The sequence below is a fragment of the Sminthopsis crassicaudata genome, chromosome 4 (genome assembly GCF_048593235.1).
Source record: "Sminthopsis crassicaudata isolate SCR6 chromosome 4, ASM4859323v1, whole genome shotgun sequence".
Taxonomy (NCBI): domain Eukaryota; kingdom Metazoa; phylum Chordata; class Mammalia; order Dasyuromorphia; family Dasyuridae; genus Sminthopsis; species Sminthopsis crassicaudata.
Window position 1 is genome coordinate 96,518,321 of NC_133620.1, and position 24,844 is coordinate 96,543,164.

A 24,844-nucleotide genomic window follows, 5' to 3' on the forward strand; every position below is an offset into this window, starting at 1 on the left:
ACACACAAGTCAGTCAATCAATCTCTCTGACTCTCAACTTTCTTGTTTATAAAATGAGGAAATGGGTGAGGGGTAGATAATCACAGAAATACGGGGTTCAAAAGACCTATGAGGTCTCCCAATCCAGTCCATGCCTGAACCATCATGCCCTCAACAACACTTTTAACAAGAGGCCCTTCCTGTGAAGATTTCTAGTAAAGGGAAAACCATTACTCCCATTCCACTTATGGACACTTTTAAATGCTTAATGATTTTCAGTAACATTTCACCAAAATTGCCTCTGCCACTGCCACCCACTGTTTCTAATTCTGTGGCCTTGGGCCAGGTGGAACAAATCTAATTTTGTGGATGATCCACAAGAAAGCCAACCCTTCAAATAATTAAAGACAGCTATCATGTGCCATCTTCAGGCCAAATAGTCCTTCAACCAATCCACATATTCAAAGCCCTCCCCCCATGACTATCATCCTCTGCTTAACAATCTTCTTCCTAAAATGTGGCACACAGAACTGAACCCTGTACTCCAGATATGGTATTTATGGTACTATTTCCCTTATACAGATAAGGAAACTGAAGCTTCCAGAAGTCACATGGCTACCTTGAAGCAGAGGTAAGATTAGAACCCATGACTCAACTCAAATCTCTTTCTTATCTAGCCTCACAAATTCTATGGGAAAGCTTATCTGGGGAAACTGACAGTGTATGTTGCTAGGGAGTTAGAAATGTCAAAAAGCCTTCTCCCACCCCAGGTTCCCAAGTCACTGTACTATAAATCCATCTTAACTGAAAAGCCCTCAGCAAAATCAATGAATTTTTCCATTTTAATTCTTAGAAAATATATTGTGATCATGGCAATGATACTGAGAGATGATCTCAGAAGCTGTTACTGTTTTAATTCTTTCTCAGAAAAATGAAGGTTTCCCTCTAGATCATAAATTATAAGCTCCTCCCCACAGCCCCACCAAATGTCTTCCCTACTACCCCCTCCCATATAAATCATTAGAGTACTCAAAATGACCATGAAATTTCAACATTTAATGGACAGCATACAACTCACTCAGGCCACACATAAAAGAAGGGAAGGGGAAGACTGTGGAAGAGGGTGGAGGATCCAGATCAACTTTTAGTGGCAAAGTGAGTGCTCTGAGGCCTGAGGACAAAAAAAGAGTGAGGGGAAAATAACTCAGGGTGCCTCAGTGCCTAAAAATGAGCTAAGGAGATCCACTTAGTTGAGTATGGTCTGGACTAATGGTTTTTATTTCCTTACTCCTGGGATATTTGCATTTTCCTCCTTTTGGTATTTATTGAGTTCCCAGTTCTGGAGCAGGGATGTTATAAGATCTGACTATGGTGAAGAATTGAGAGTGTTAGGAGTGTGATAAGGCTGCAGGAGTCCCCCATCATCAATTCATGTTACAGATCCGAGCATAAACCATAGGGAATTGGATGGGTTGGAAAGGATGTGGCAGGTGAACAGAGCAGAGGATGAGATGAAGAGTTATAGGTGACAAGGAAATCCTACAAAGTCTGTGAAAGCAACCTGTAAAGATAAAGAAATAGAACATAGTCAGTCCCGGTTATTTGTGAATTATACATAGAATAATACTCTTATTTACAGGTTGGCTTTCTCAGGCAGATAGTGTATACTCAAGGAAGAACAAACTAATTTCTATAGAATCATAAAATCCAAGCATTGGAAGGGAAAACAGAGGTCACTTCATCCCACAAATCATCATTCAGCCAGCAAGTGAAGACCTCTCATGACAAAGAACTCATTATGTCTCAAAGACTCCTGGGGTTGGGGGAAGGGAAATGGAGAAGGCAATGTAATTGAAAAGAATGCTGGATTTGGAGTCAGGGGTCTAGGTTTAAGATCCCAGATGTTGCTAATTCTCTGTGTGACTTTGGGCAAGTTATTTATCTACCTTTATGCCTCAGTTTCTTTATCTGAAAAAATAAAATTAGAAAAAATAAGATTAGACTAGATAAAGCCCATTTCAGTTCTAAATCTATGATAGTAATTGTTAAAAAGTTTTCTTTCCCTACACTTACTGTAACATACCTAAAAATATTTATGTTAATAATAATAATAATAATAATAGACATTCATATAATGTTTTAAAGTTTGCAAGTCCAAAAAGGTAATAGGGTGCTTCAGGAGGCAATGGGTTCTCCATCAGCTAAAGTCTTAAGGCACTGGGATAACTGTGGGGATATTCCAGTGGAGATTTTGTCTCAATTTAGATTGGACTGAATGACCTCCTGAGTCTCTTATCCCTCAAAGATTGTGTTTCGATAATAGTTTTAATCCTGTCCTCATTCATGTGGTGTTTTGCACCACATTCATTTAGTGGCTTTTTGCAAATGTGATTTATCTTGAACTCTAAATCATTGAAGAGCAATGACTGCATCTTTTAGTCCTCATTCTAATTTCTGAGAATAGTGTTGGTAGCAGAGATGAGTCCATGGACAAATGAATATTTATTTAAGAGAACCAAAGTCACAAGAGGCTATCGCCTTGGATTTACTGCTTTAGACTCTTCATATCCTGACTCTTCCTGTAATAGCAGATTATTGATGTTCAGCCATGTCTGACTCTTGCAACCCCATGTCAAAACTATCCGTGGGATTTTCTTGGCAAAGATACTAGAGTGATTTGCCATTTCTTTCTATAGTAGATTAGGGTAAAGTTACTTGTCCAAGATCACAGAGGTAATGTCTGAAACGGGGTTTGAACTCAGATCTTCCTGATTCCAGGACTTTTCACTCTGCTATCTAGTTGCTTATCCTCAAGTGAGAAAATTGAGACAATGCAAAATAATGTCCTTGCATTCTGTGAATAAACCCATTCCCCATTTTCTGGCATCATACTTTATCCATATTCTTGTCTACTTCCCTTCACTACTCACTCTCTCCTCCAATATCATTATCTGTGTCCATCTTTTTTGGTTACAGCCAGCTCTAGAATCATATTTTCTTACTATTAGGTGAAATATCCAGAGTGCTGGGTGATATCACCAGAATTTCTGGTCTCCAAGAACCATGCTATTATGTTCTTCTCTTGGGAGCAAGGAGTGAGTGCCCTAGGCTAACCAGACTCCTCACTCAGATTCAACCCACTTCTCCCTCACTACAATATGTAGTGGACATTGATAGAACTAGAAGGAACTTAAGAAACCAGATAGCCCAAGAGCCTCAGTTTACAGATAAGGCAACATAGACTAATGAAATGATGTGCCTTGTCCAATGGCATACAGCTTAGAAGCCAACATTCAATCTTATGCGTTCTGCTTCCAAATCCAATATTCTTTCTTCCATGCAAAATGTCTTCCAAGTTGCCCTCAGCATGACCAGTCTAACCTGATCCTAACATTGGTCATGATTCTCACCCAAATCACAGACCAAGTCCCACATAAGACAAGGGAGATGAAGGATAAAAAAGAAAGTGGCAAAGAACTGGAGTAAAGGTGGGGTTAGGGCTGTCAGGGTACCCTGGTACCTTTCACTGGGAGGTTGGAGACTTGGCTGCATCAAACATCTTCTTCCGGCCCTCCATGCCAGACATGGCCTCCACGTTCTTCCGCCAGTCTCCCACTTCCACTGGCCGCTCCTGTGAGGCAGAGACATAATTCAAAGTTGCAAGAGAAATGACAGTCAGGAAATGAGCTTAGGTTTAGTCACCAAAATGTAAAGCAGGCAGAGGGAAAAAAATCAACTCCTTCAAAAAATACAAAGTTCCCCCTCTTGTTTTCCTTCTCTCTATCTCTAAGTCTTAGAAGACTATGATTGCAAGGGAAAACGAAGAAAATATTGAAACTGAAGGAAGGCTCAAATGTAAAGATAATGTAAAGATCTTCCCATGGGATCGAAGGAAACATCATATGTTGGGGAAAGAGGTTCTTAGTAGTTGTTGAGAAATAGTCAACTACACCATCTGTCTTTATTTCAATCCCTAGGACACTTTATTTCAGATGAAAGTGTCCCAGTGATAGAGTAGAGGTCTTACTCTTATCTTTCTCAATCTACTATTGCCTTCTAAGTCCAATCATTCATCAGTACTTAACTTCAATATTTTCTAAAATAATATCCTATTTTAATTTCCTCTGGGCAGAGATTATGGCTTCACCATTGAGTTAGAAATTCCTCAAAGGAAAAAACAACTTTCTCTCAATTCCAGCCAATAACAACACAAGATGATAGAATTTGGTGATCACCTACATCTCAAACACTTTGCATAAATCTATACCTTCTCTTTTATAAAGACATAAATAAATGATCACATGCTAGTCTGAGCCAATTGGACAGACCATTATCTTTCCAACAGGAGATCTGAAAGGAGAAGTAACAGTTAGTGGTTGAAAGGATGGATTTGTGGAGAGAAGAGGCCCTACCTTCTCTGTGTCCTCCTTCTTCACAGACTTGAGGTTGGCCCTCAGGTCCATGGACACCTTGTGCTTTGAGCCCAACAGTGCTCGGAGCATGGCATCGGCAGAGACACGGACCCTTCTCAGAGGTGGGCGTTTAAACTTTCCCCGAAGATCAAGCACTTTCAGCTTCAAGTCCTTGATCTGGCAGAAGGATGAAGAGAGAAGTTTATTGAGAGGGGGAAACCCTCAAAAGAACTATTCAGCCCCTAAAGGAGATGCCAGAGTATTAAAAGCAGAGTTAAAAGGAACCTCCACCCCAGCTCTCCAAGCAAACAATATCTTCTTAAATATGTTAAAGGAGGTTTCAGTTCATGTGGTGGTTGAATTTATGTGACTTCTGACCCCATTCCAATTCTGATTCATAGAAATCTATGAACTTCATTAACCCTTGGGCCAGTCCTCCCAGAACAACAGAGATAAAATACTTTGCATAATCTACCCATCTATCCACTTCAACCCAACAGGTGAGTTGTAAACCTGAAGAGAGTAGCCCTTCAGTGGGATGTCTCATCTCTGCCCTCCTGTTTAGTAATGCTGTAATATCCACAGGGAGACAAGTACCATTGTGAAGACTTACTTAGGGTATGGCCAGGTACACCATGGATTCAGAGTTGGAATTGAGCTCGGTGATCTTCTAGCCTAATCTCCTCACTTTATATATTTGATGGGCAACGTGTCAGTTTCCTTAGCTATGTGACCCCAGGCAAATGACAACCTCTCTGAGATTCCATTCCTTACTAATTAAATGGAGACCTTTAGCATCTATCTCACTAGTCCTAATGGTCCATCAGGAAAAGTGATTTGAGCACACTGATATAAATAATAAGGAGCAGAGAACCTCAGACTCACAATATCATGCTCTTTCTAAGGTGGAAAGTTTATAGACTTGGTTTCCCCTAGTTATTTTCAGATATGGCTCTTCTTTCCTGTTTCAGTTTGCACACTAAGAAATTCCAGAGCTAGATTTGTCCATGGACATAAAACAAGAGATTTTCCATGAACACAAAACTAAGTGGTAGAACTGTACTTCATAACCAAGTCTTCTTTCCCTAAGACTAATTTCTCAAATGTTTTCCTACTATTCAAAAGGCAAGCCCAGAGATCCCCTATTTCTAAATGGGATAGTAGGTAACTGAGGCACTTGGCTATGGAGAGAGTCCTTGACCTCCCTATAATTTGTTGTAGTGAAAAGGACACCAGATTTGAAGGGAGGATCAGGATCAAGTCCTAGCTTTAAGTGCCCTGAGTGTGTGGACCATGAATCATCTCTCTGAACTTCTATATCCTAATGCATAAAATGAATATAAAACAATCTAAAACAAACCTGCCTCCCAGGATTTTCGCAAGGAAAGCATTTTTTAAACTTTAAAAGTCTGCACTTTATTATTACTCATTCATCCTATTACAGCTTTCTTCCATGCTCTCAGCTCAGCATTCCCCTCAGTCTATGGAAATCCTTACCTCTCTGGTGTTGTGGTTGCATTTGGCTTCAATGTCATACCTCTCCTCATCCACAACCTCTACCTTAGCATGTAGCTCTCTGCACAAGTCCTGAAAGAAACACAGATTGAGAGAAATAATGAAATTAGGCAACTGGCTCTGTGAAGTAAAACTCAGATTGAGTCATTTTATCTCATTGGGGTTTTTTTTGGTTTGTTTGTTTGTTTTTTGGTTTGTTTGTTTTGTTTTTTAACCTTCCCTTCTCCTTCCCCACCCTATCAAATTAGGTATTTCAGAAAAAAAAAAATAAACTTATTCATACTAAGGTAATCATGGCTAATGAGACTTAAAGTCTGCTCCTTCCCAGGGGCACTTGGATCTTCATAAGGCCCCAAATCTTAAATCAAAGGGATGAATTTTATCAGTGGAATTTGAAACAGGCTAGGTTGAGAAGATTTTTAAGTGGCAGAAGGGAATTTGCTACCTAGTATGAAATCACAGTCCTGTAAGATAGGTTTCAAATGCATCATCTTCTGAATCGCTTCCTCTTCTTCCATTCACCCTCCAAACAATTCTCTGTCCACTGACCACGTAATAAGTCCACTACGCACTCTTGCTTTCATTCCTATACTTAAAATACCCTCACTTGAATTTTTCACCTATTAAATTCTTGTCCAAACTCTGATGCTCACCTGCAGTAAAATCTCACCATGTCCTCCTGTTACTAATACTTTCTTTTTAGTCCTTTTCTCATGCTTTGCTGTGTCCCCCTCCAATGGCCTAATCATGTCATATTATATAGTTTATATAGATTGGAGTCTTCTCAGCCCCCCAATGTAAGCTCCCTTATGGTAAAGTCTTACCTAAACTTTGCCTCTTTCCTGATGGCTAGCACAGAGCTCTGCGCACAGTCAACATTTAATAAATGCTTATCTATATTGTCCTCTTCCTGAAGCTCACTCACCTGCAGGGCACTGAGTGACAGGCCTCGGGTTTGGAGTGTAGGAATCCGTTCAGCCAGGTATCTGGCCTTCTCAGCTTCCCGCTCCTCGTGCTCTTGTTCCCAGCACTCCTTGGCTTTGGCCAGCATCAAGCTCTAAATAGGCACAGGGATGTCAAGAGAAATAGAAATCCTGGAGTCTTTTAACCTTTCTCATTCTCCCCTTGGTCTCCTCCCCCAAATATGACTGGAACCCTAAGACCTTCTGGCATCTGACTGGTAAGGGCACCTAACATGCTGCACTAGGCAGCTGATACTATGTCGGTATATCTGAGCACATCATGTGGGCTTTCTGCATTTCTGCATACATGATAGAATGGGTGCAATTAATTGCAGGGGGTATGTGTGTGAGAAGTTCTTCCAAGGTACTTATGCACACATAGAGAGAGTGAACAGAACACAAAAAGGATGATCCATGTGCCTAAGTCACTTTTTTCCCCTAAGGCTGGGTTTGAGTGACTTGCCCAGGGTCACACAACTAAGAAGTGTTAAGTGTCTGAGATCATATTTGAACTCAGGTCCTCCTGAATTCAAGGCTGGTGCTCTATCCACCACCCCACCTAGCTGCCCCCATGCCTAAGTCATTTTCCTGCAAACCTTCTCCTTCCCTACTTTAAACTCTGCCTCTTCCAGACTCACAGAGTTCTAGAGTGATGTACATCCTGCTTCTCACCACCACTGGCACCTCCTCCATCCCAGGGAATAATTAAAACACTTCTCAGGCACCTAGGATGAATTGTTTGCCCATCCTTTGTGAATTGATGCATTAGGAGATAAATAAGCTAGGTTCTGAGTAACCCCCATCTACTATTCATCCTTTGCATCCTCTGGTAGGATGGAGAGGACTTTATCCAGACACATTCATCTTCTCTACTGGTCATGGCCCTCCTGGGCTTATAGGAAGCTCCCTCAGAAGAGGGACTGAGTCTCCCCTATCTTCCTGACGGAAGAAGACTTGGGATCTTTAGGGAGAGAGACTACTCTTCCCCCCCCCCCAATCAAAACAGAAAACTTATGAGAAGGGACTATGTCTCCCCTTGAAGGCAGGAACTACTCCCCATCCCCCATCTTGGAAGATACTATGTTTCCTCCATCAGGCTGGAAGCTCACCAAAGATAGATACTATATAGATAGAAATAGTATCTATCTTCCCTATCAGATTGGGAATTCCTTAAGGGTAAAAGCCATATCTCTCCTTCCTCTGGATTCTATCACAGTACCTAGAATAAGATTCTATACACATGAGGATGTCAGTCAAGGCTGTTAGTTGTTGAACTAATTGATTGATTGGCTGTCAAGGTGTCTGAACTTGGAAAGGAATATCTCAGACTGGCAGCAAAACTGCACAATTGCAGGATATAGAGACAAGAAGGAATCGTGTCTCTCGTAGCTGAGAGCAATGGTGTCAGGTAAGATACATGGCTTCTATTCATCCTCAAGGACTGGATTCCATCTTTACCTCTTCCCATTTAGAGTTCCCAGGAAAGCTTCAAGTTCAGACTCACCTTGAGCATGAGTTTTCGGGAAGCAGTGATCTTGGATTTTCTCTAAGAGAAAAAAAGAAAAACTTGGGAGAGGCAGATAAGATAAACATTGCAGGTCTGTAATTCTGAAATAGATTGGGAGTTGGAGGGGAATTTGCATTTTGATATCTAGAATCTTCTCTTAAAAAGGTTTTCTTTTGATTTGATTTGAGAACCTAAATTCAGGAAAAGAGATTATGTCTGATGAACTTAGAAAACAAGAGACTATGTTCTGGCCCAGACAGTATTGTCAACTTAGTGGGTGATCCTCCACTAATCAGTTCTGCTCCTCTGACCAACCATAGTTTCCTCATTTGTAAAATGAAAATAATAATCTCTTTCTCATCTATTTCACAGGGCTGTTGTAAAGACAAAATAAAATATTGAATATGAAATGACCTCAAAATGCATACAATTATTATAAGTTATAGTGATAAAGATAGAGTCACATGTCATTTGTCAAGTACATTTTAGAAATGAGGTGAATGTCAATACAAGTCATTTTTTCCTATGCAACTGAAAATTGTCCTTTAAATGATATCAATTTAATTTAATTTTAATCATTTACTATTAATCTCTTTCTAAAATATAAGATCTACTCTTCAAGTTTCTTAAACTGAACTTTTAAACACAATTTTCATTTTCTTATCTTTAGAAATATCAATGGTTATCTTAAGACTAGATACCCTTGGGGGCCATTGAGGTGGGTGGAACCCTATATTAAACAGTCCCAGGCTTCTGTGGCTTTCGAGTTTTGTTTCCTGCTTTTTTATAATTTTCCTGTCTCCTTCCTCCGTGTGAGTCTGTCTGCTGTCACGTCTTGCTATAATCAGCATTCCCCCTGCTCTGTTACTCTAATTGAAATTTCTAATCTGCTGTAGAGCCGGAAACCAGATAAAGAAATATGTTAGAATTGTATCTAAAATAAAAGTAAATACATTCTGAGTGAGGGGCTTTTCTCTGAGCAAAATAAATATGCTTTAATGTATGGATGTGGTGGCATAAAGAGAATAAAGGAATGTATGAATTCTATATCAGAAGAAATGAGTTTGAATTCAGTCTTTGTTACTTATAATTTGACTTTGGGTAAGTAACTTTTATTCTAGGGACTTAGTTTCCTCATCTGTAAAAGGCTCTAGATGATTTCTTCCCATTTTAGATGTTATGATCTATTTTGGCAGCTCAGAGGCCCAGTTTTGCTCACTTCCTGGTTTTCACTTATATTCCACATGGGTGAATTTGCCAGATAAGTGACTTTTTAATATTTAAAAAAAATTAGTCCCAGCTAAATTATCCTCTGTGAATTTTCCAAGATTGTTTAATTTCAGATTGTGACACCACATGTGAAGACTTGGAAAAAGCAAGGGGAAGCTAGAGCAAGAGCCTTTTCTTCAAATTTGCCATTTTATTACTTCAAAAAGATTTACCTAAGCTATGTACCCTTTATTTTCTCTGCTTATTTCTTCCCTGAGTTTTTCAGTAAAGCTTTATTCCAATACATTTTTGTTCTGTTAAGATAAGTTAGGGGAAGAAGAGGTGGGATTGCCTGGGTCTGAAGAACTGGAAGAACCCCAAAAGAACCCAAGAGAGAAGGACTAGTGGTAATTTTCCAAAGTACCCCAGGGAATGAGCCTGGGTTCTATGTAGCAATGCTAGTTCCTTGTTGTCCCAAGGCATTTTCTGTTTTTTTTTTTGTTTTTTGGTTTTTTTGTTTTTGTTTTTGTTTTTGTTTTTTTTCCTGAGGCTGGGGTTAAGTGACTTGCCCAGGGTCACACAGCTAGGAAGTGTTAAGTGTCTGAGACCAGATTTGAACTCGGGTCCTCCTGAATTCAGGGCTGGTGCTCTATCCATGTGCCACCTAGCTGCCCCCGGCATTTTCTTATATAGGATTTCTCCATTCCCTATGACATTTATGGACCACTTCCCTTCATCATCTATCAATGTGGTCTCTGGGAAAGTAGGTTTTTGTTTTCTTTTGTTTGTTTGTTTGTTTTTTGTTTTTTTAATGTGAGATCCAGCAAACTGTGATATAAATCTATAGCTTCTTCAATAGTTCTTGAGGCCTCCTCAGATTGTTTTAAATTATATACTAATACTCTATTCCATTAATGCAAATACAGTAACTCTTCCAAACTTGCTAAGCTCTGAGGCCTCTTTGATATAGCTCTGAGCCTCAGGGCTATGAGAGGCTCAAAATTTCCCCCAAATCATAAGCTGAGGTGAAACCACAATGGCCAAGAGCTCAACAACTTCACGCTGCTAACCTATCCAGGTTAAACTGAAGCACCAGGATCAGGGTTTCCCAGCCTGCTTAACTTCCTCTCCCAGGATTCCATCATTGATCTTCCCTGCACTGGGGTAGAAGGACCCAGGATCCTTTCCAGTGTTCTCTCACAGAGGAACTTGTTCTGATTCACCTTTGCAGAAACATAGAGATCATTCCAGGGTCTGATTAGTTCTAAAGGGCATTTGTTTCCTTGCAAGAAAGTGCAGAGGGAGAAGGAAGAAAGGCTTGACCCTCAGTGATAGACATCACACAAAATGTCACTGATTCCCATGGGTTCTGTCTTTGGAATCTTCCCCCCTAGGGATCAAATCTGGGCATTACCTTGTCAGCCACACTTATCTGCTCTCCGGGTCCTGACCCACAAACTTAGTGCTTTCTGAGGACAAGACCAGAGTCTCCCTTATCAGATGAATCTCACCTTCAACTCAGACTGTGGTTCTCCCACCAGACTGAGAGAACTTTAGGGACATGGACTGTGTTTCCTTCCTAAGACTTAGAACTCTCTAGGGGTAAGAACTATTTCTCCCACATCACACTGGGAACCTGAGAGGTCAAAAACCACATCTATCTCCTCCTTTTTCTGCATACTATAATGGTGTCTATTACTGATCTCTATAAACAAAAGGAAGTGGATGGTGTTGGTAGCTGACTCACTGACTGATTTCATCATCAGACTTGAAGAGGACAAATCTCAAGAGAGGCAAAAAAAATTGTAGAGTTGCAAGTAAGGAGACAATAAGGAACAGGGACTGCCTTTTCCTTAGCTCTACTCCTTTCCTCAAATGTCCAGCCCATCTTCATCAGGCTAGAGATTCAACTTAGGTAGCCCAAATAACTTACCTCCCTTCAGGCATCCATACCAGGAAAGGCAAGGAGAGAAAAAAAATTAGAACAAAGAGTCAATAGAAAGCATAAATATATATTATAATAAAGACATGAAGACTTACTGGGGAAAAAAAAAAAACAAACACCTGAGAATAATAGCTGACACAAACGAAATCTGGCAGTGGTGGGGACACTGGGAGGTGAGAGGAAGGGATCAAGGGAGGGGCAGGAAAGGAAGCAAATTAAAACAGAATAAAAAGTGATACTTCCTGCTATAAATCATCACTCTCAGTTCTTGGGCTTCTCAATGTAAAATGCCTCATATTCTGTAGCAGATTTTTCTCAGCCTTAATGTAAGATCCTCAACAAGTCATTTCTGACAATCACATTTTAGGCAGAACATTAAAAAGAGTTAGAGAATGCAGAAGAGGACAACCAGATTGGGAAAATATCTTTGTTTTGTATGAAGGAATTGAGTCTATTTCACCTAAGCTAAGAAGAAAGTTTTGTAGGAATATGATAGCTGTCTTCAAGTATTCTGAAGGATTGTCAAATAAAGGAGGTGATAGGTTTGTCCTATTCAGCCTCAGAGACCAGAACTAGGAACAGTCATAGACGTCACAAATAAGCAGATTTGGGCTTAATGGCACTTGGGTTACAGCTCTCTACAAATGAAGCAGGACATCTCAGAGGTCCTTTCTATTGGAGGTCTGCAAGCACATGTTGAATGATCACTTATTTAGCATATTTTAGAAAATATTGTTCAAATACAGGCCAGAAGACATGGTTTATCTATAAGGTCCTTCTTAACTCCTGGGAATTCAACAAACATTTACTGTGCACAAGGCATTGCGCTTATGACTTAGATTCTAGCAAGCTGCAATAGCAGCATCACATCCTGGTTCTGACATTTAGCAACTATGTGATCTTGGACTTTTCTGAAACCTGTGTTCATATATAAAATGGATCTACTTGTACTTTTAAAAAAAATAGCTTTTTATTTTCAAAATACATGCAAAGATAGTTTTCAACATTCACCCTTACAAAAACCTTGTGTTCCAAATTTTTCTCCCTCCCTCCCATCCTCTCCCCTAGACAGCAAGTAATCCAATATAGGATAAACCTGCAGTTCTTCTATACGTGTTTTCATATTTATCATGCTGCTTAAGAAAAATCAGATCAAAAAGGGAAAAAATGAAAAAGAAAATAAAAGCAAGCAAGTAACAACAAAAAGGTGAAAATACTATGTTGCAATTCACAATCAGTTCCCACAGTCCTCTCTCTGGATGCAAATGCTTCTTCTCCCTGATCCAAGTCCATTGGAATTCGCCTGAATCACCTCATAGTTGAAAAGAGGCACATGAATCAGAGTTGATCACCATGTAATTTTGTTGTTGCTATGTACAATGTTTTCTTGATTCTACTCACTCTACTTAGCAATAGTTCATTCTACTCATACTTCCTATATCCTAGGACCATTGCAAAAAAAAAAAAAAAAAAAAAAAAAAAGACTCTATAAGCTTTAAAATATGACACAAATGTGGATTTATATTACATTCAGTCCCATCAGTTACTTAATGATGCCATGTCCCCTCAGTGAAAAGTAAAAAAGTATTTGGAATCCACTCAGTTTATTTAATTAATACAAAAAGGACCCAAAAATAGACCAGGTAATTCCAACTAAAGAATCTGACTTGGTTTAAAGTTCTTACAGTAATGAACTGGCAAGATAATGGAAAGAACATTAACCTGGAAGTAAAGATGATTCTAGTCTCTACCTAATGTTGCAAGTCTGACACCACTTCAAGCCTTCCACTTAAATTCAGCTAATTCCCCATTACCAAGATAAAATATATAATCCTCTTTTTGGTCTTCAAAGCCCTTTATTACCTGCCCCCCACCCCTCACCCTTCCAGTATTTTGCAACCCTTCCTGGGGCAATCTCACCCTATTCTTTGATTCAGTGACACCAGTCACTCCATTTCCTGGCTCTTTTCTCTAGGAATAGAATGTTCTGCCTCCATCTCTTCAGTGCTTTCTTCAAGACTCAGATTAAATCCTTCCTTCTACAGGAAGTCTTCTAATTGTAGTGTTTCCCCTCTTTTGATTATTTCCTATTTATCTTGCACATAGCTTATTTGTATGTAGTTTTCATCTTGTCTCCTTGATTAGATTGTAAGCTCTTTAAGGGCAGGTCTATCTTTCTTTCTTTCTTGGTATCCCCAGTACTTAGCACAGTGACTGGAATATAGCAGGAAGTTAATAATTATTTATCAGTTAAGTGCCTTCTTTTCTTCTTGCCATTTATATAGCCTTAGATCAGACAATTGAATTCCTCAATCAATTCTTCATCTCTTAAATAGTGACAGTAATAATTAATCTTCCTAACACATAGTTATAAGTATCAGCTGTGGTCACATGGAGACCAATTGTGGAAAATGAGATCAGGGCTATTTGGGTTTTTTTATTTTTGTTTTTTTTTTGCTACTGTTAAGGATACTTTCTTTGTGTCTATGCTTAGCATAGTTCCTGGCACATAGTAGGTGCATTATAAGTATTTGTTGATTTGACTTATGCTCTGAAAGTGACTAAAGTACTATGCAAATTCAAGGGGCTCATTATTGATGGGAGTTGGTTTTTAACAGCAGCTGCATTGAGGAATTTAAAGCAAGTCTCAGATGAAAGGATTTTCATAAAGGACTTAGAGCCCTTTCCAAGAAAGCAGCTTGTTTTAAATGACAGATATACTGGGCTGTACCATGTGTCCAAGGCTCCAACCCCCTCATCCACCCTCCAACACCCATCCACTCCCTCAACTATCCCCCTACATGCTTGCACACACACACACACACACACACACACACACACACATACACACAGAGATGCACATAAATACTTTCTCTGGGAAGGAAATAACAGAAATCAGTGTTAACTTACGGTTCGGGCATGGTGGCAAGGAAAGCAGCGCCTATAATCAATACAGATATAAGCTAATTAGCCAGGGAAAACCATAGATCTGAAGCTTGGTAGATTGTGAGGACCTCAGAGATCAGCTAGTCCAATCCCCCTCTTTTAGAGATGAAGAAACTGCGTCCAAAGAAGGAATGACTTGACCAAGTTCACATAATATCAGAGGTAGAACTTTTTTTTTTTTTTTTTTTTTTTTTTTTTTTTTTTTTTTTTTTTAATTTATTTTTATTTTATTTTATAATTATAACATTTTTTGACAGTACATATGCATGGGTAATTTTTTACAACATTATCCCTTGCACTTACTTCTATTCAGATTTTTTCCCTTCCTCCCCCAAACCCCTCCCCCAGATGGCAAGCAGTCTTATATATGTTAAATATATTACAGTATAATTTAGATACAATATATGTGTGTAGAACCGAATTTTTTTGTTGCACAGGAAGAATTGGATTCAGAAGGTAAAAATAACAGTTTACATTCATTTCCCATTGTTCCTTTTCTGGATGTAGCTGGTTCTTTCCATCATTAATCAATTGGAATTGGATTAGCTCTTCTCTATGTTGAAGAAATCCACTTCCATCAGCATACATCCTCAGAGGTAGAACTTAAACCAAGGCCCTTTAGCTTCAGTGTCTGTGATATTGCCACTGTCCACCCCATCCACTGACCCCCAATTCACACTCCAGTCCAGGAGCTTAGTAGGGCACTTAAGCAGAGTTAGCCTCTTCAGCTCAAGGACAAGAGGGAAACACTAAGAATAGAGGAATTAGGACACAGGTGATGAGAACTGAGTGAAAGGAAAGCAGGTCTTCAAATAAATTCAGTGGCCTGAATCAAATAGTGCTCCTAGGGGAGGACTGCCTGGAAGAGGAGGGTTTTATCTGGGATTGGCAAAAAGGAAGGACAACTATATTTTTTGAGTAGCATGAGCAATTGGAAAACAGTATATTAGGAGAAATTTTTGGTCCTCTCCTACTTTTTCTGAAATTTTCACTCCTGGATTCACTAATAAGTCCAATAACAGAAATGGGTTCAATGTTGCCTGAAAAGTCCACTTTTTGATACATTAGCCCAAGTTTCTCAGATTATCTCAATGATACTTGGGCCTAGGAATAATGGAGAGGGGGATACAGGGAAAATTATGGTAAAAGTAAGTTCTGGGTGATAGAGGCTATATATGGGCATGGAGAGTAGTGACACTTTTCCTGTGCTGTCTGAGGCTTGAAGGGAGATTTATTGGGAGATTGCAAGGCAATAAACTTGGCTTCAGAAGAATATCTTAAGGGCCATCTTTTTTACCTTGGGCTTTACCCTTCAGAGCCTTAACTTTCTCATTTATAAAGTAAGGAGGTACTTATGGTCTAAGAGATCTCTCAGGTCTCTTCCATTTCTAAAAATGCAAGTATTCTGTGAAGATGAGTGAAGATAATGTATGTACAGGATGTGATAGGGTGGGGAGATGATAGTGCCTAGTTAGAATGGGAAAGCTGACATATGCCTTGATAAATGAGCTATTGAATAGGGAAAAGAGCCCTTGACTTGGAATCAGAGGGACTGGATTTGAAGCATGGCTTTAATCAATTAACTAATTAACTATCAGCTAATTAATAATGTTCTGGAGTAAGAGCCTATTTCTCCATTTGCAAAATGAGGAGTTAGTTGATCTCTAGATCAACTCTAGAGACCTCCATCTCTAGCATCCTATGATCATATGTGCCTTCATGAGGTACCAGAAAATCTTTGAGATTCCTCAAAGGAAAATCCTTGAAATTTGAGATTAAGAATTAGGACTTGATCCAGGAAGCCATTTCCAAAGAAAGGAATATGCCTTTTAAAAATTCATTCTAGATTTCTTCCCTTTCTTATTCCCTTCATCCTCTCCCCCTACATCTCTTTCCTATCCCACTTCTGTCCTATGTAAAATAATTGCCTGTGATCCCCCAAGAGGAAGAGTTTTTAGTTAATCTTTACTCTGTCTGACCTCACTATCTCTCTTAGGAAGACCTTTAAACCCTCACCTTTGCCCCTGCTACTGTCCCTGATGGAAGGCTGAAGTTTTGACCCCACAGTCCCAGTTGTCTTCCTGTTACTCGGAGAGAGACAGAGAAGCAGAGCTGCCCCAGGACCCAGAAGACAACTTATAAATTCCTGAAATGCTTGGCTGAAATTAGACCTTTTATGGCCGGCTACTTAATCTGCTATTCCCGCTCATCCCACGATTCTGGGCAAGTACAAAGAGAAATAGGAGCTAATGGTGTCCCACAAGCTCCACTCCCTAGATCAGTTTATCAGTATTTATCCTGTTCTCATAATCTCAGTCTGCTGAAGTCAGTTCTCAGATGGACAGTTTTTATAGTTACTTCCCTGAGAAAAGCCAACATTTCAGTAGGCATATGCTATTGCCCACGGGTAAACCCAGACTTCACCAAATAATCACCAGTGTTGCCATGTCTTTGCACTTTCTTGCTTGGTACCCACATCTCCTGTAACCAAAATGAACCAAATTTGAACTCCATTTTACCCATCCTGGGCTTATCTCTATTCACTACTATTGAGTTTTTGGGACCCCTTCCCTCAAAGAAGTCATTGATAACTCTCTACAAAGAAAATCTGGACCCAGACACCCCACACTCTACAGAGAGGGCCTTTCATCTGCCAACAGCTTTGAGTTTGACTTGACTATATGGTACTGTTTCTTGAATATAAGACATAATATCCTTGAGATAAAGCAGGTGGATACATATGGTGCTGGAGCATCAAGACTTTACAGAGTCCAAGATCCCATATTCCTAACCTTGGATGAGTGAGAAGTCCTTCAGGAATGCTGATCTGATTGGAGTGAGAGCTGCAAAAACATTCTCAAGTCAGGGTTTTCACTTCACAAAAACCAGAGGATTGGAGAAAGATTTTTTCAAAATTAAACATTGGGTTAAAAATTAGGCAAAGGGATTTGTGTGGGGTGTGTGTACTTGTGTGTGTGTGTGTGTGTGTGTGTGTGTGTGTGTGTGTGTGCAAGAAACTATTCTCATTAATCTTAACAAACAGGGATGTTTAATCCTATCTTAATTTTATTTCTACTTCTGTCCTCTCTCCCATCACTCTTCACCCCCACCCAAGCATGTTGACCCCAGACATTATGTCCCCAGCTAAGGCATCCTCTCCTCTTTGATAGGAGAGCCAATTAGTACAGTATTCCTGTGCTTATCACTCTGGGTTCTGGGTCACCTCTTCTCTTCTATAGCTGTCAATAAGAAACTCTTATCTTTTTTCCCTCTCTAGAGGGAACTGTCTGGATGACACATTCCAGCTCCATTTGTCTTTCCACTTAAAAAAAAAAAAAAAAAGACAAGAAAAAGGCATCCATTGTTCTTAAAGACTTCAGACATCTCCACCTACCTGCAGAAGCTCACACTTGTATTGCATTGGCTGCATTGACTGACCTAATGCACCCCAACTCTGAACAGCATTGAGGGATGCTCTCATTACTTTCCATCCAGCCTTGCCCTCCCCTTTAGACACTGCTCTCCATCCCTTAGTGCCCACAGTGGTGAATTTGGTGGGAAGCAGAGGAGTGAATTCTATGCCATTTTGGACAGTTGCTCCAGGTGGTATTTATCCCCTAGCTTGTCCTATCAGCTCCTTTTTGCACAGATGATAAGGATGTATCCTTATCTTCCTTCCAGGACATAGAAAAAGAAAAAAAAAAATTCCCTAGTGATATATTTGGAATTTCTCAGTTCTTTTCCTTATCCCTATTCCCAAGGCTCTCAAATTCCATTCTCCAAAATTTCCCTATCTGCCTTCTCCATTTTTGCTCCTTTGCAATCAAGTCCTGCTTTGGAAGAGTTTTCAAGTGGGAAACGCATATCCTCCTAGTCCAGGTAGAGGCAACCCAGCCTGAAAAGAAAGACTCTGCCACTTTGCTTAAAGATGCAACTTTCTCCTCTGACTTTTCTTTGAAGAAAATGTCATTACTTCACCTAGGAGAAACTTTCTGGGAGTTTTTTCAGGTAGTAGGTTAGACTGCCAAACCTTAAATGGATGGGCACAAAATATCCCCTTCTTCCTTCCTACGCTCTTTGGGATCTAGTCCCACTCTTCACCTCTTGTTCTTGTTTTACCTAGATTCAAACCTCAGATAGTTTCAGATTCATTTTCCAAAATCAGGAGCCAGGCTTCAGACACTTACCTATTACAGTCTTAGGAGAGTTGGGATGGTCTAGGGCTGCTGGAGGACTGCAGACTGCAAGGGGCTGAAGCCTGGTGGAGACTATGAAATCTACGGTCCACAGCAACTGGCCAGTAAAAATAGAACACGCTCCTGTGCACCCCCACCCTCTCCCCACCCCCTACACTATAGGCACACACTATAGATACATCCAGGATCTGAGCAAATACTCCTCATGCTGTCCAAGCACACACAACTTCAGAACACACCATAACAATCACACACACACACACACACACACACACACACACACAAATATTTGTGGACACAGTCCATAGACTAATGCAAAACCATCCTTGGGCAGAAAAAGGAGAGGAAGGGAGAAATGAGAGCTGGGCAGGATCTGTACAAGTGGACAATGAGATGAGAGTAGAAGGCATTAAAAAAAATGGAGATGTGGGGGGTGTTGGGTGCCTGGGTACTGTGAGGCAGGGGATGGGTTTTCAGGGGGAAGTGGTGTGTTGCTGCTAAGCTGTGGATTTATTCCTAGCTCTTTGTCCTTAAGAGCAGACACGAAAATAAGCTCCCAAAGCCCATGAGATCAGGAACTAAATGAAGTCAGGCAGAGGGCCTAAAAGAAATTGGATTGAAATTCTCCAAGATATATGGTCATCCCTGCCTCTCCTTCTTGGTATGTTTCCCTGACTCTGGTGTTTACAAGAGAGCCCTGAGTGTATCTGGGATAGGGGAGATGCTTGAGTTTTAGGGGGCTAATGGCTGAAGCAGCAAAGAGGAATAGAGCTGAGGTTGGTGAGCCATACTCAGTCAATAAACATTTAAGACCTTGTTATGTCCACTGGTAAGAGGAGGCCAGTATTACTGATACGAGTGAGGGTAAAATGGGAAAATCCTGCTTTCCTTGACTGATGCATCTGAAGATCTAGAGATGCTATGAAACCTTAGAAAGGTGGGTTTCCAGGAACCCAGTTCACTGAATTCAGAACAAACCATATGCAAGGGTCCTCCCTTTACATCTTTGTTTCTAGCTAAACCACAGATGAGGACTCTTAACATGCCTGAACCTCGTGGACTGCACCTGTTCTTTGGATATTTTTAGGAGACAGTTTTTGAACACATAATACCAGCCCTATAGTCAGGGAAAGACAATGCTTGCTATGTTAATCCCCAAGGTTATTATAGTTAAGTTGCTGGGCTCAGCCTGGGCATGGGGCTGGAATTCCCAGGATGGGAGAAGAGGGAACATTGGTGACAGACAGGGAGACCGACTCTTCATAGAAGAACTAAGGGAGGGAACCTTTATCATCCAATATCCCCTTAAGAATTCTTTTTGGCTTTCATTGCCCTCCCCCCCCCCTTTCCTCATAAGATATAGCAGGTATATATTCTAAGACAGGTGCCAGATACATGACAGCAGATTCACAACACAATGGAATGCAGCCTGAATGAGATTAAAATGTAATTGGGAAATATTTTATAATATAAATACAATAAAAATAATGTTGCATGTTAAATTAAGTCAATATGGGGCAGCTAGGTGGCGCAGTGGATAGAGCACCAGCCCTGAATTCAGGAGGACCCGAGTTCAAATCTGGTCTCAGACACTTAACACTTCTTAGCTATGTGACCCTGGGCAAGTCACTTAACCCCAGCCTTGGGGGAAAAAAAAATTAAGTCAATATGAAACCAATAGAATTCCTTAGATATTGATTAATGGCCCACTAATTTGGATTTAATACCACTGACCTAAGAAACAGAGAGAAGAAGCACCACCCATTCATGGTTCATGATGTTCAGGAGTCTACCCCCTGATTTTCAAGAGCTTAAATTCTTTGGAGACAAGACTGATTGCTCTCCTCCTGTCTGTAAATTTCTTCTCCATTCTTTTTTAATTTAATATTTTCCCCAGTTACACGTAAATCAATTGTAAACATTTGTTTTGAAAATTTTGAGTTCCAAATTCTCTCCTTTCCTCCCTTTCCATTCCTAATCCCTTCACCAAAAGGCACATGTGAAATCATGTAAAACATTTCCATAAAAGTAATGTTTTAAAAGAAAACAAATATCCTTCCCCCAAAAAAACCTCTCAAAAATATCTTCAATCTGTATTCAGACACAATCAGTTCATTCTCTCTGTATGGATAGGATTTCTCATCATAAATCCTTCAGAGTTGTCTCAAATCATTTTATTACTGAGAATAGAAAAGTCATTCTCAGCTGATCATCTTATATTATTTGTTGTTACTTTGTATACAGTACATTTCATTTTGCATGAGCTCATGGAAATTTTCCAAGTTTTCCCAAGAGCTTCCTGCTCATCATTTTTTATAGCACAATAGTATTCCATCCTAATCACATACACAATTTATTCAGCCATTCCCCTCAGTTTCCAATTTTTTGCCCCCCAAAAAGAGCTAGCATAAATATTTTTGCACAAATAGGTTCTTTTCCTTTCCTTTTTATTTTTTATCTCTTTTGGAATACATGTCTAGTAATGGTATTATTAGGTCAAAGGGTTTGCATGATTTTGTAGCTTTCTTGATGTTTTCTTCTTCATTCTTAAAGAGCCCCCAGGTTTGCTGGTTGTACAAATTTCCTTTATTCAATCCAGGAAGATTTGCTGAAAGAGTTGTGAGGAAAGAGTTGGACAATATCAAAGTAGGATGGATTTCCAAGAGGAAAAAAAAGGCTGGTTTGAGGAATGAGAACAGACAAGATTGAGAAGAGGAGATCTAATCACTATATACCTCTCAGATTGGCTAAGATGACAAGAAAAGATAATGACAAATGTTGGAGGAGATGTGGGAAAACTGGGACACTGATACATTAGTGGTGGAATTGTGAACAGATTCAACTATTCTGGAGAACAATTTGGAACTATGCTCAAAAAGTTATCAAACTGTGCATACCCTTTGACCCAGCAGTGTTTCCACTAAATCTTAAAGGACGGAAAGGGACCCACATGTGCAAAAATGTTTGTGGCAGCCCTCTTTGTGGTGGCCAGAAACTGGAAACTACATGGATGCCTATCAATTGGAGAATGGCTGAATAAATTGTGGTATATGAGCGTTATTGAATATTATTGTTCTATAAGAAATGACCAGCAGGATGATTTCAGAAAGGCCTGAAGAGACTTGTATGAACTGATGCTGAGTGAAATGAGTGGAACCAGAAGATCATTATACACGGCAACAAGAAGACTATACAATGATAAATTCTGATAGATGTGGCTCTCTTCAACAATGAGATGATTCAAACCAATTCCAATTATTCAGTGATGAAGAGAGCATCTACACCCAGAGAAAGGACCGTGGGAGCTGAGTGTGGACCACAACATAGCATTTTCACTCTTTCTGTTGATGTTTGCTTATATTTTGTTTTTCTTTTTGTTTTCTTTCAGTTGACCTCATGAGCCATATTGTCAATTCAACCACAGATATTTAAAAGCTTACATTTTTTTCCTTCTTGATCTGATTTTTCTTGTGCAGCAAGATAACTGTATAAATATGCATATATATATGTTGTATTTAACATATATTTTAACATATTTAACATGTATTGGACTACCTGTAATTTGGAACAGAAAGCTTTGCAAGGCTCAATGTTGAAAAATTACCCATGCTTATGTTTTGTAAATAAAAAGCATTTAATTTTTTAAAATCTATTTAAAAAGACCAAAAAAAGGCCAAAGGACTAACAATAACCAGAGAGAGAGAGAGAGAGAGAGAGAGAGAGAGAGAGAGAGAGAGAGAGAGAGAGAGATAGGCAGACAGATAGGAAAGAGAGAGAGAGAAGTAGAAGGAGATCTAGCTCAATATCAAAAGAGAGGCTTCATCAATTTATTAGCAATCACTTATTAATTACCAACCATGTGCCAGATATTGTGTGAAACACTGGAGATACAAATATAAAAACTAAATAATCCCTGCCTTTGAGAAGCTTTACCTCTATGCAAGGAAGTCAGGTAGAAAAGGGATTTTTAAGGATAGCTCAGGCTCCTCCAATAGATGTATCCTCCCAATAGGTAGAAATGAGGCATACAAAGTCTATAGGGGCTTAATTAGAATTCTGGTGTTTTTAATTCATTGGTTCATTATTTATTTAAATATTTTTTCTTTGTAGTAGAAATGCTGATTGATGGTTTTGTGAACCAATGGAAGGCATTTTTTTTCCCCTAGTTCTCTAACTTTCTCTTCAAAGGTGACAATTAAGCATTTATTATCTAAAAATCAATAAGCATTTATTAAATGTCTAATATATGCATTAGGCACTGAGAGTACAAATGCAAAAATGAGACAGTCCTGCCCTAAGGCATTCATATTCTTCCAAAAGATAAATGTTCACAGATAAGTATCCACAGGAGATAGACAAAAAATACAAGGTAATTTGGGCAGTTTAGGACATATTGAGAGTGACTTGCAAGGTCTGTGACTGAAATAAGAGATGTGGAATCAGAAATCCCCAGCTTTCCCTGTCACTCCTGAATCCATTGTGTAATAAGCACTGGGAGTGGAATTAACCAACATGGCTTTGGTTTCTAGTTGTGATACAATTGGATCCCACTTAGTGCAACCAATGAATTATGGGTTATAGTTCCCATTATTTAAATTTGCACTGCATCAATTCCATTGAACTGGAACAAAAGATCCTATTGTACATAATTATAATTTCGAATAGGGTGGATTAATATATGGAATCACTTTGTGAGATTCATTATTTGAACTTATCAGGACTCAGCTGTATGATCTTGAGCACTGAACTTCCTTTCCTTGAACCTCCATCCAAGAAAAGAAAGGGATTTAGATGGTCTCCAAAGTCTCTTGCAGTAAGTTCTATAAATGAAGACTAATGTTCATTCTGCTCTTGCATTCCTAGCTAATGCCCCTCCCCTTTTCTTGAAGCACACTAATCTTAGAAACAGTATGTTGGGGTGGGTAAGCTGTCCCTGTTTACCTCCCACCTCACCGGGGGTCCCATAGTTTTACTTCTTTCCTGGGGACAGCAGCAGTATGCTGGCATGTATCCGGAGACTATCTTTCTGCAGTCTTCTCTTCTTGCAACTACCTCACTCCCCATAAAGCTGTCATCCCCCTTCTGCACATATCCTGCTCTGTGCTACAGTCACCTTTCTTTTCTGGCTCCAGGGCAGGGACTACACATTTCTAAAGCTGGGTATTCATATCTGCTGTGTCAACAGGATTCTTCATAGCTGACTTCTTGCTCCTCTCTTTTCAATTCAAAATTCAATAGAACAAACACTTTATTAGGCAATTGCTATTTGCAAAATCCTTTGCCAGGTACTGAGAACATATTGATGGAAAAAAAAACACAAAATGACATAGTCCCTGCCCTCAGAAAGTTTGCAATCTATTAAGGGGAATGAAGCAGCTAGGTGGCTCAGTAGATAGTCACTTAAATCTTATTGGGACTTAATTTCCTTATCTGTAAGATGAGAGAAGGATTAGCTTGCTTTCAAAGTTCCTTCTATCCTGTGATCCTTCCTTGGACCCTTTCCATGTCTGAGGTTATACACAAAGGTCAGTTGACCTCATGAGCCATATTGTCAATTCAACCACAAATATTTAAGAGCTTACATTATCCTGGGTTCTGTACCAGAACTAAGAGATAGCTAAGTGACTCAGTGGATAGAGCACTAGGCTTGGAGTCAGGAAGACCTGAGTTCAAATTCATCCTCAGACATTCACTCACTAGCTTTGGTTAGTAACTTAATTTTTACTTTACTGGAGAAGGAAATGGCAAACCACTCCAGTATCTTTGCCAAGAAAACTCCATGTAAAGTCACAAATTGGACACAACTAAATGATTGAACAACAACAAGGAGAATGAGACATGTACGGGAATAATTATATCAGAAAGGCAGTAGAAATGGAATTATAGAATATTATAGAAATCCCTTCTAAGCTGCTTATTTACTATCTATGTGACTTTGGCCAAATGACCACATTGCTCAGTTTCCTCATCTATTAAATGAGAGATTTGGACTTTCTCATTTTTGATGTGCCTTCTATAAACTTATGATATTAGGAAAATGAAAGTTAAAAGTTGTTTAAAAATTCAAAAAATAATAAAATGCATAGATAGTCTAGAGGTCCTTTTATTGACTGCTATTTTATTGATGTGGCTTTCTAGGCAAGTCACTTAATGTGATTGGGACTTAATTTCCT

The 24,844-nt window shown here is 39.5% G+C and overlaps 1 protein-coding gene across 3 annotated transcripts; it reads right to left on the reverse strand.

Annotated features, from left to right (window-relative positions):
- Window positions 1–1,014: 1,014 nt before the first annotated feature.
- Window positions 1,015–18,841, reverse strand: TNNI1 (troponin I1, slow skeletal type). Of its 3 annotated transcripts, XM_074308758.1 has the most exons (8): window positions 18,663–18,841; window positions 14,436–14,470; window positions 8,373–8,414; window positions 6,832–6,963; window positions 5,889–5,978; window positions 4,392–4,568; window positions 3,500–3,610; window positions 1,015–1,540 (listed from the first exon to the last, which is right to left on the reverse strand). In XM_074308758.1, exons 3-7 carry the CDS (start codon window positions 8,379–8,381, stop codon window positions 3,503–3,505), a joined length of 516 nt encoding a protein of 171 aa, XP_074164859.1. In that variant the 5' UTR covers window positions 8,382–8,414; window positions 14,436–14,470; window positions 18,663–18,841; the 3' UTR covers window positions 1,015–1,540; window positions 3,500–3,502. The 3 variants fall into 3 exon arrangements, with proteins under 3 accessions (XP_074164859.1, XP_074164861.1, XP_074164860.1); XM_074308760.1 differs by lacking the exon at window positions 14,436–14,470 and having other exon boundaries at window positions 18,645–18,841; XM_074308759.1 differs by lacking the exon at window positions 14,436–14,470 and having other exon boundaries at window positions 8,373–8,434; window positions 18,659–18,839.
- Between the last annotated feature and the right edge of the window lie 6,003 nt (window positions 18,842–24,844).

What these genes read in the sequence shown, in the direction of transcription:
- TNNI1 (XM_074308758.1), bottom strand. An exon ending in TGTCACTCAGTGCCCTGCAG is followed by an intron (nt 5,979 to 6,831) that starts GTGAGTGAGCTT and finishes TGTTTCTTTCAG; the next exon opens with GACTTGTGCAGAGAGCTACA. An exon ending in GCAACCACAACACCAGAGAG is followed by an intron (nt 4,569 to 5,888) that starts GTAAGGATTTCC and finishes TCCTTCTGCCAG; the next exon opens with ATCAAGGACTTGAAGCTGAA.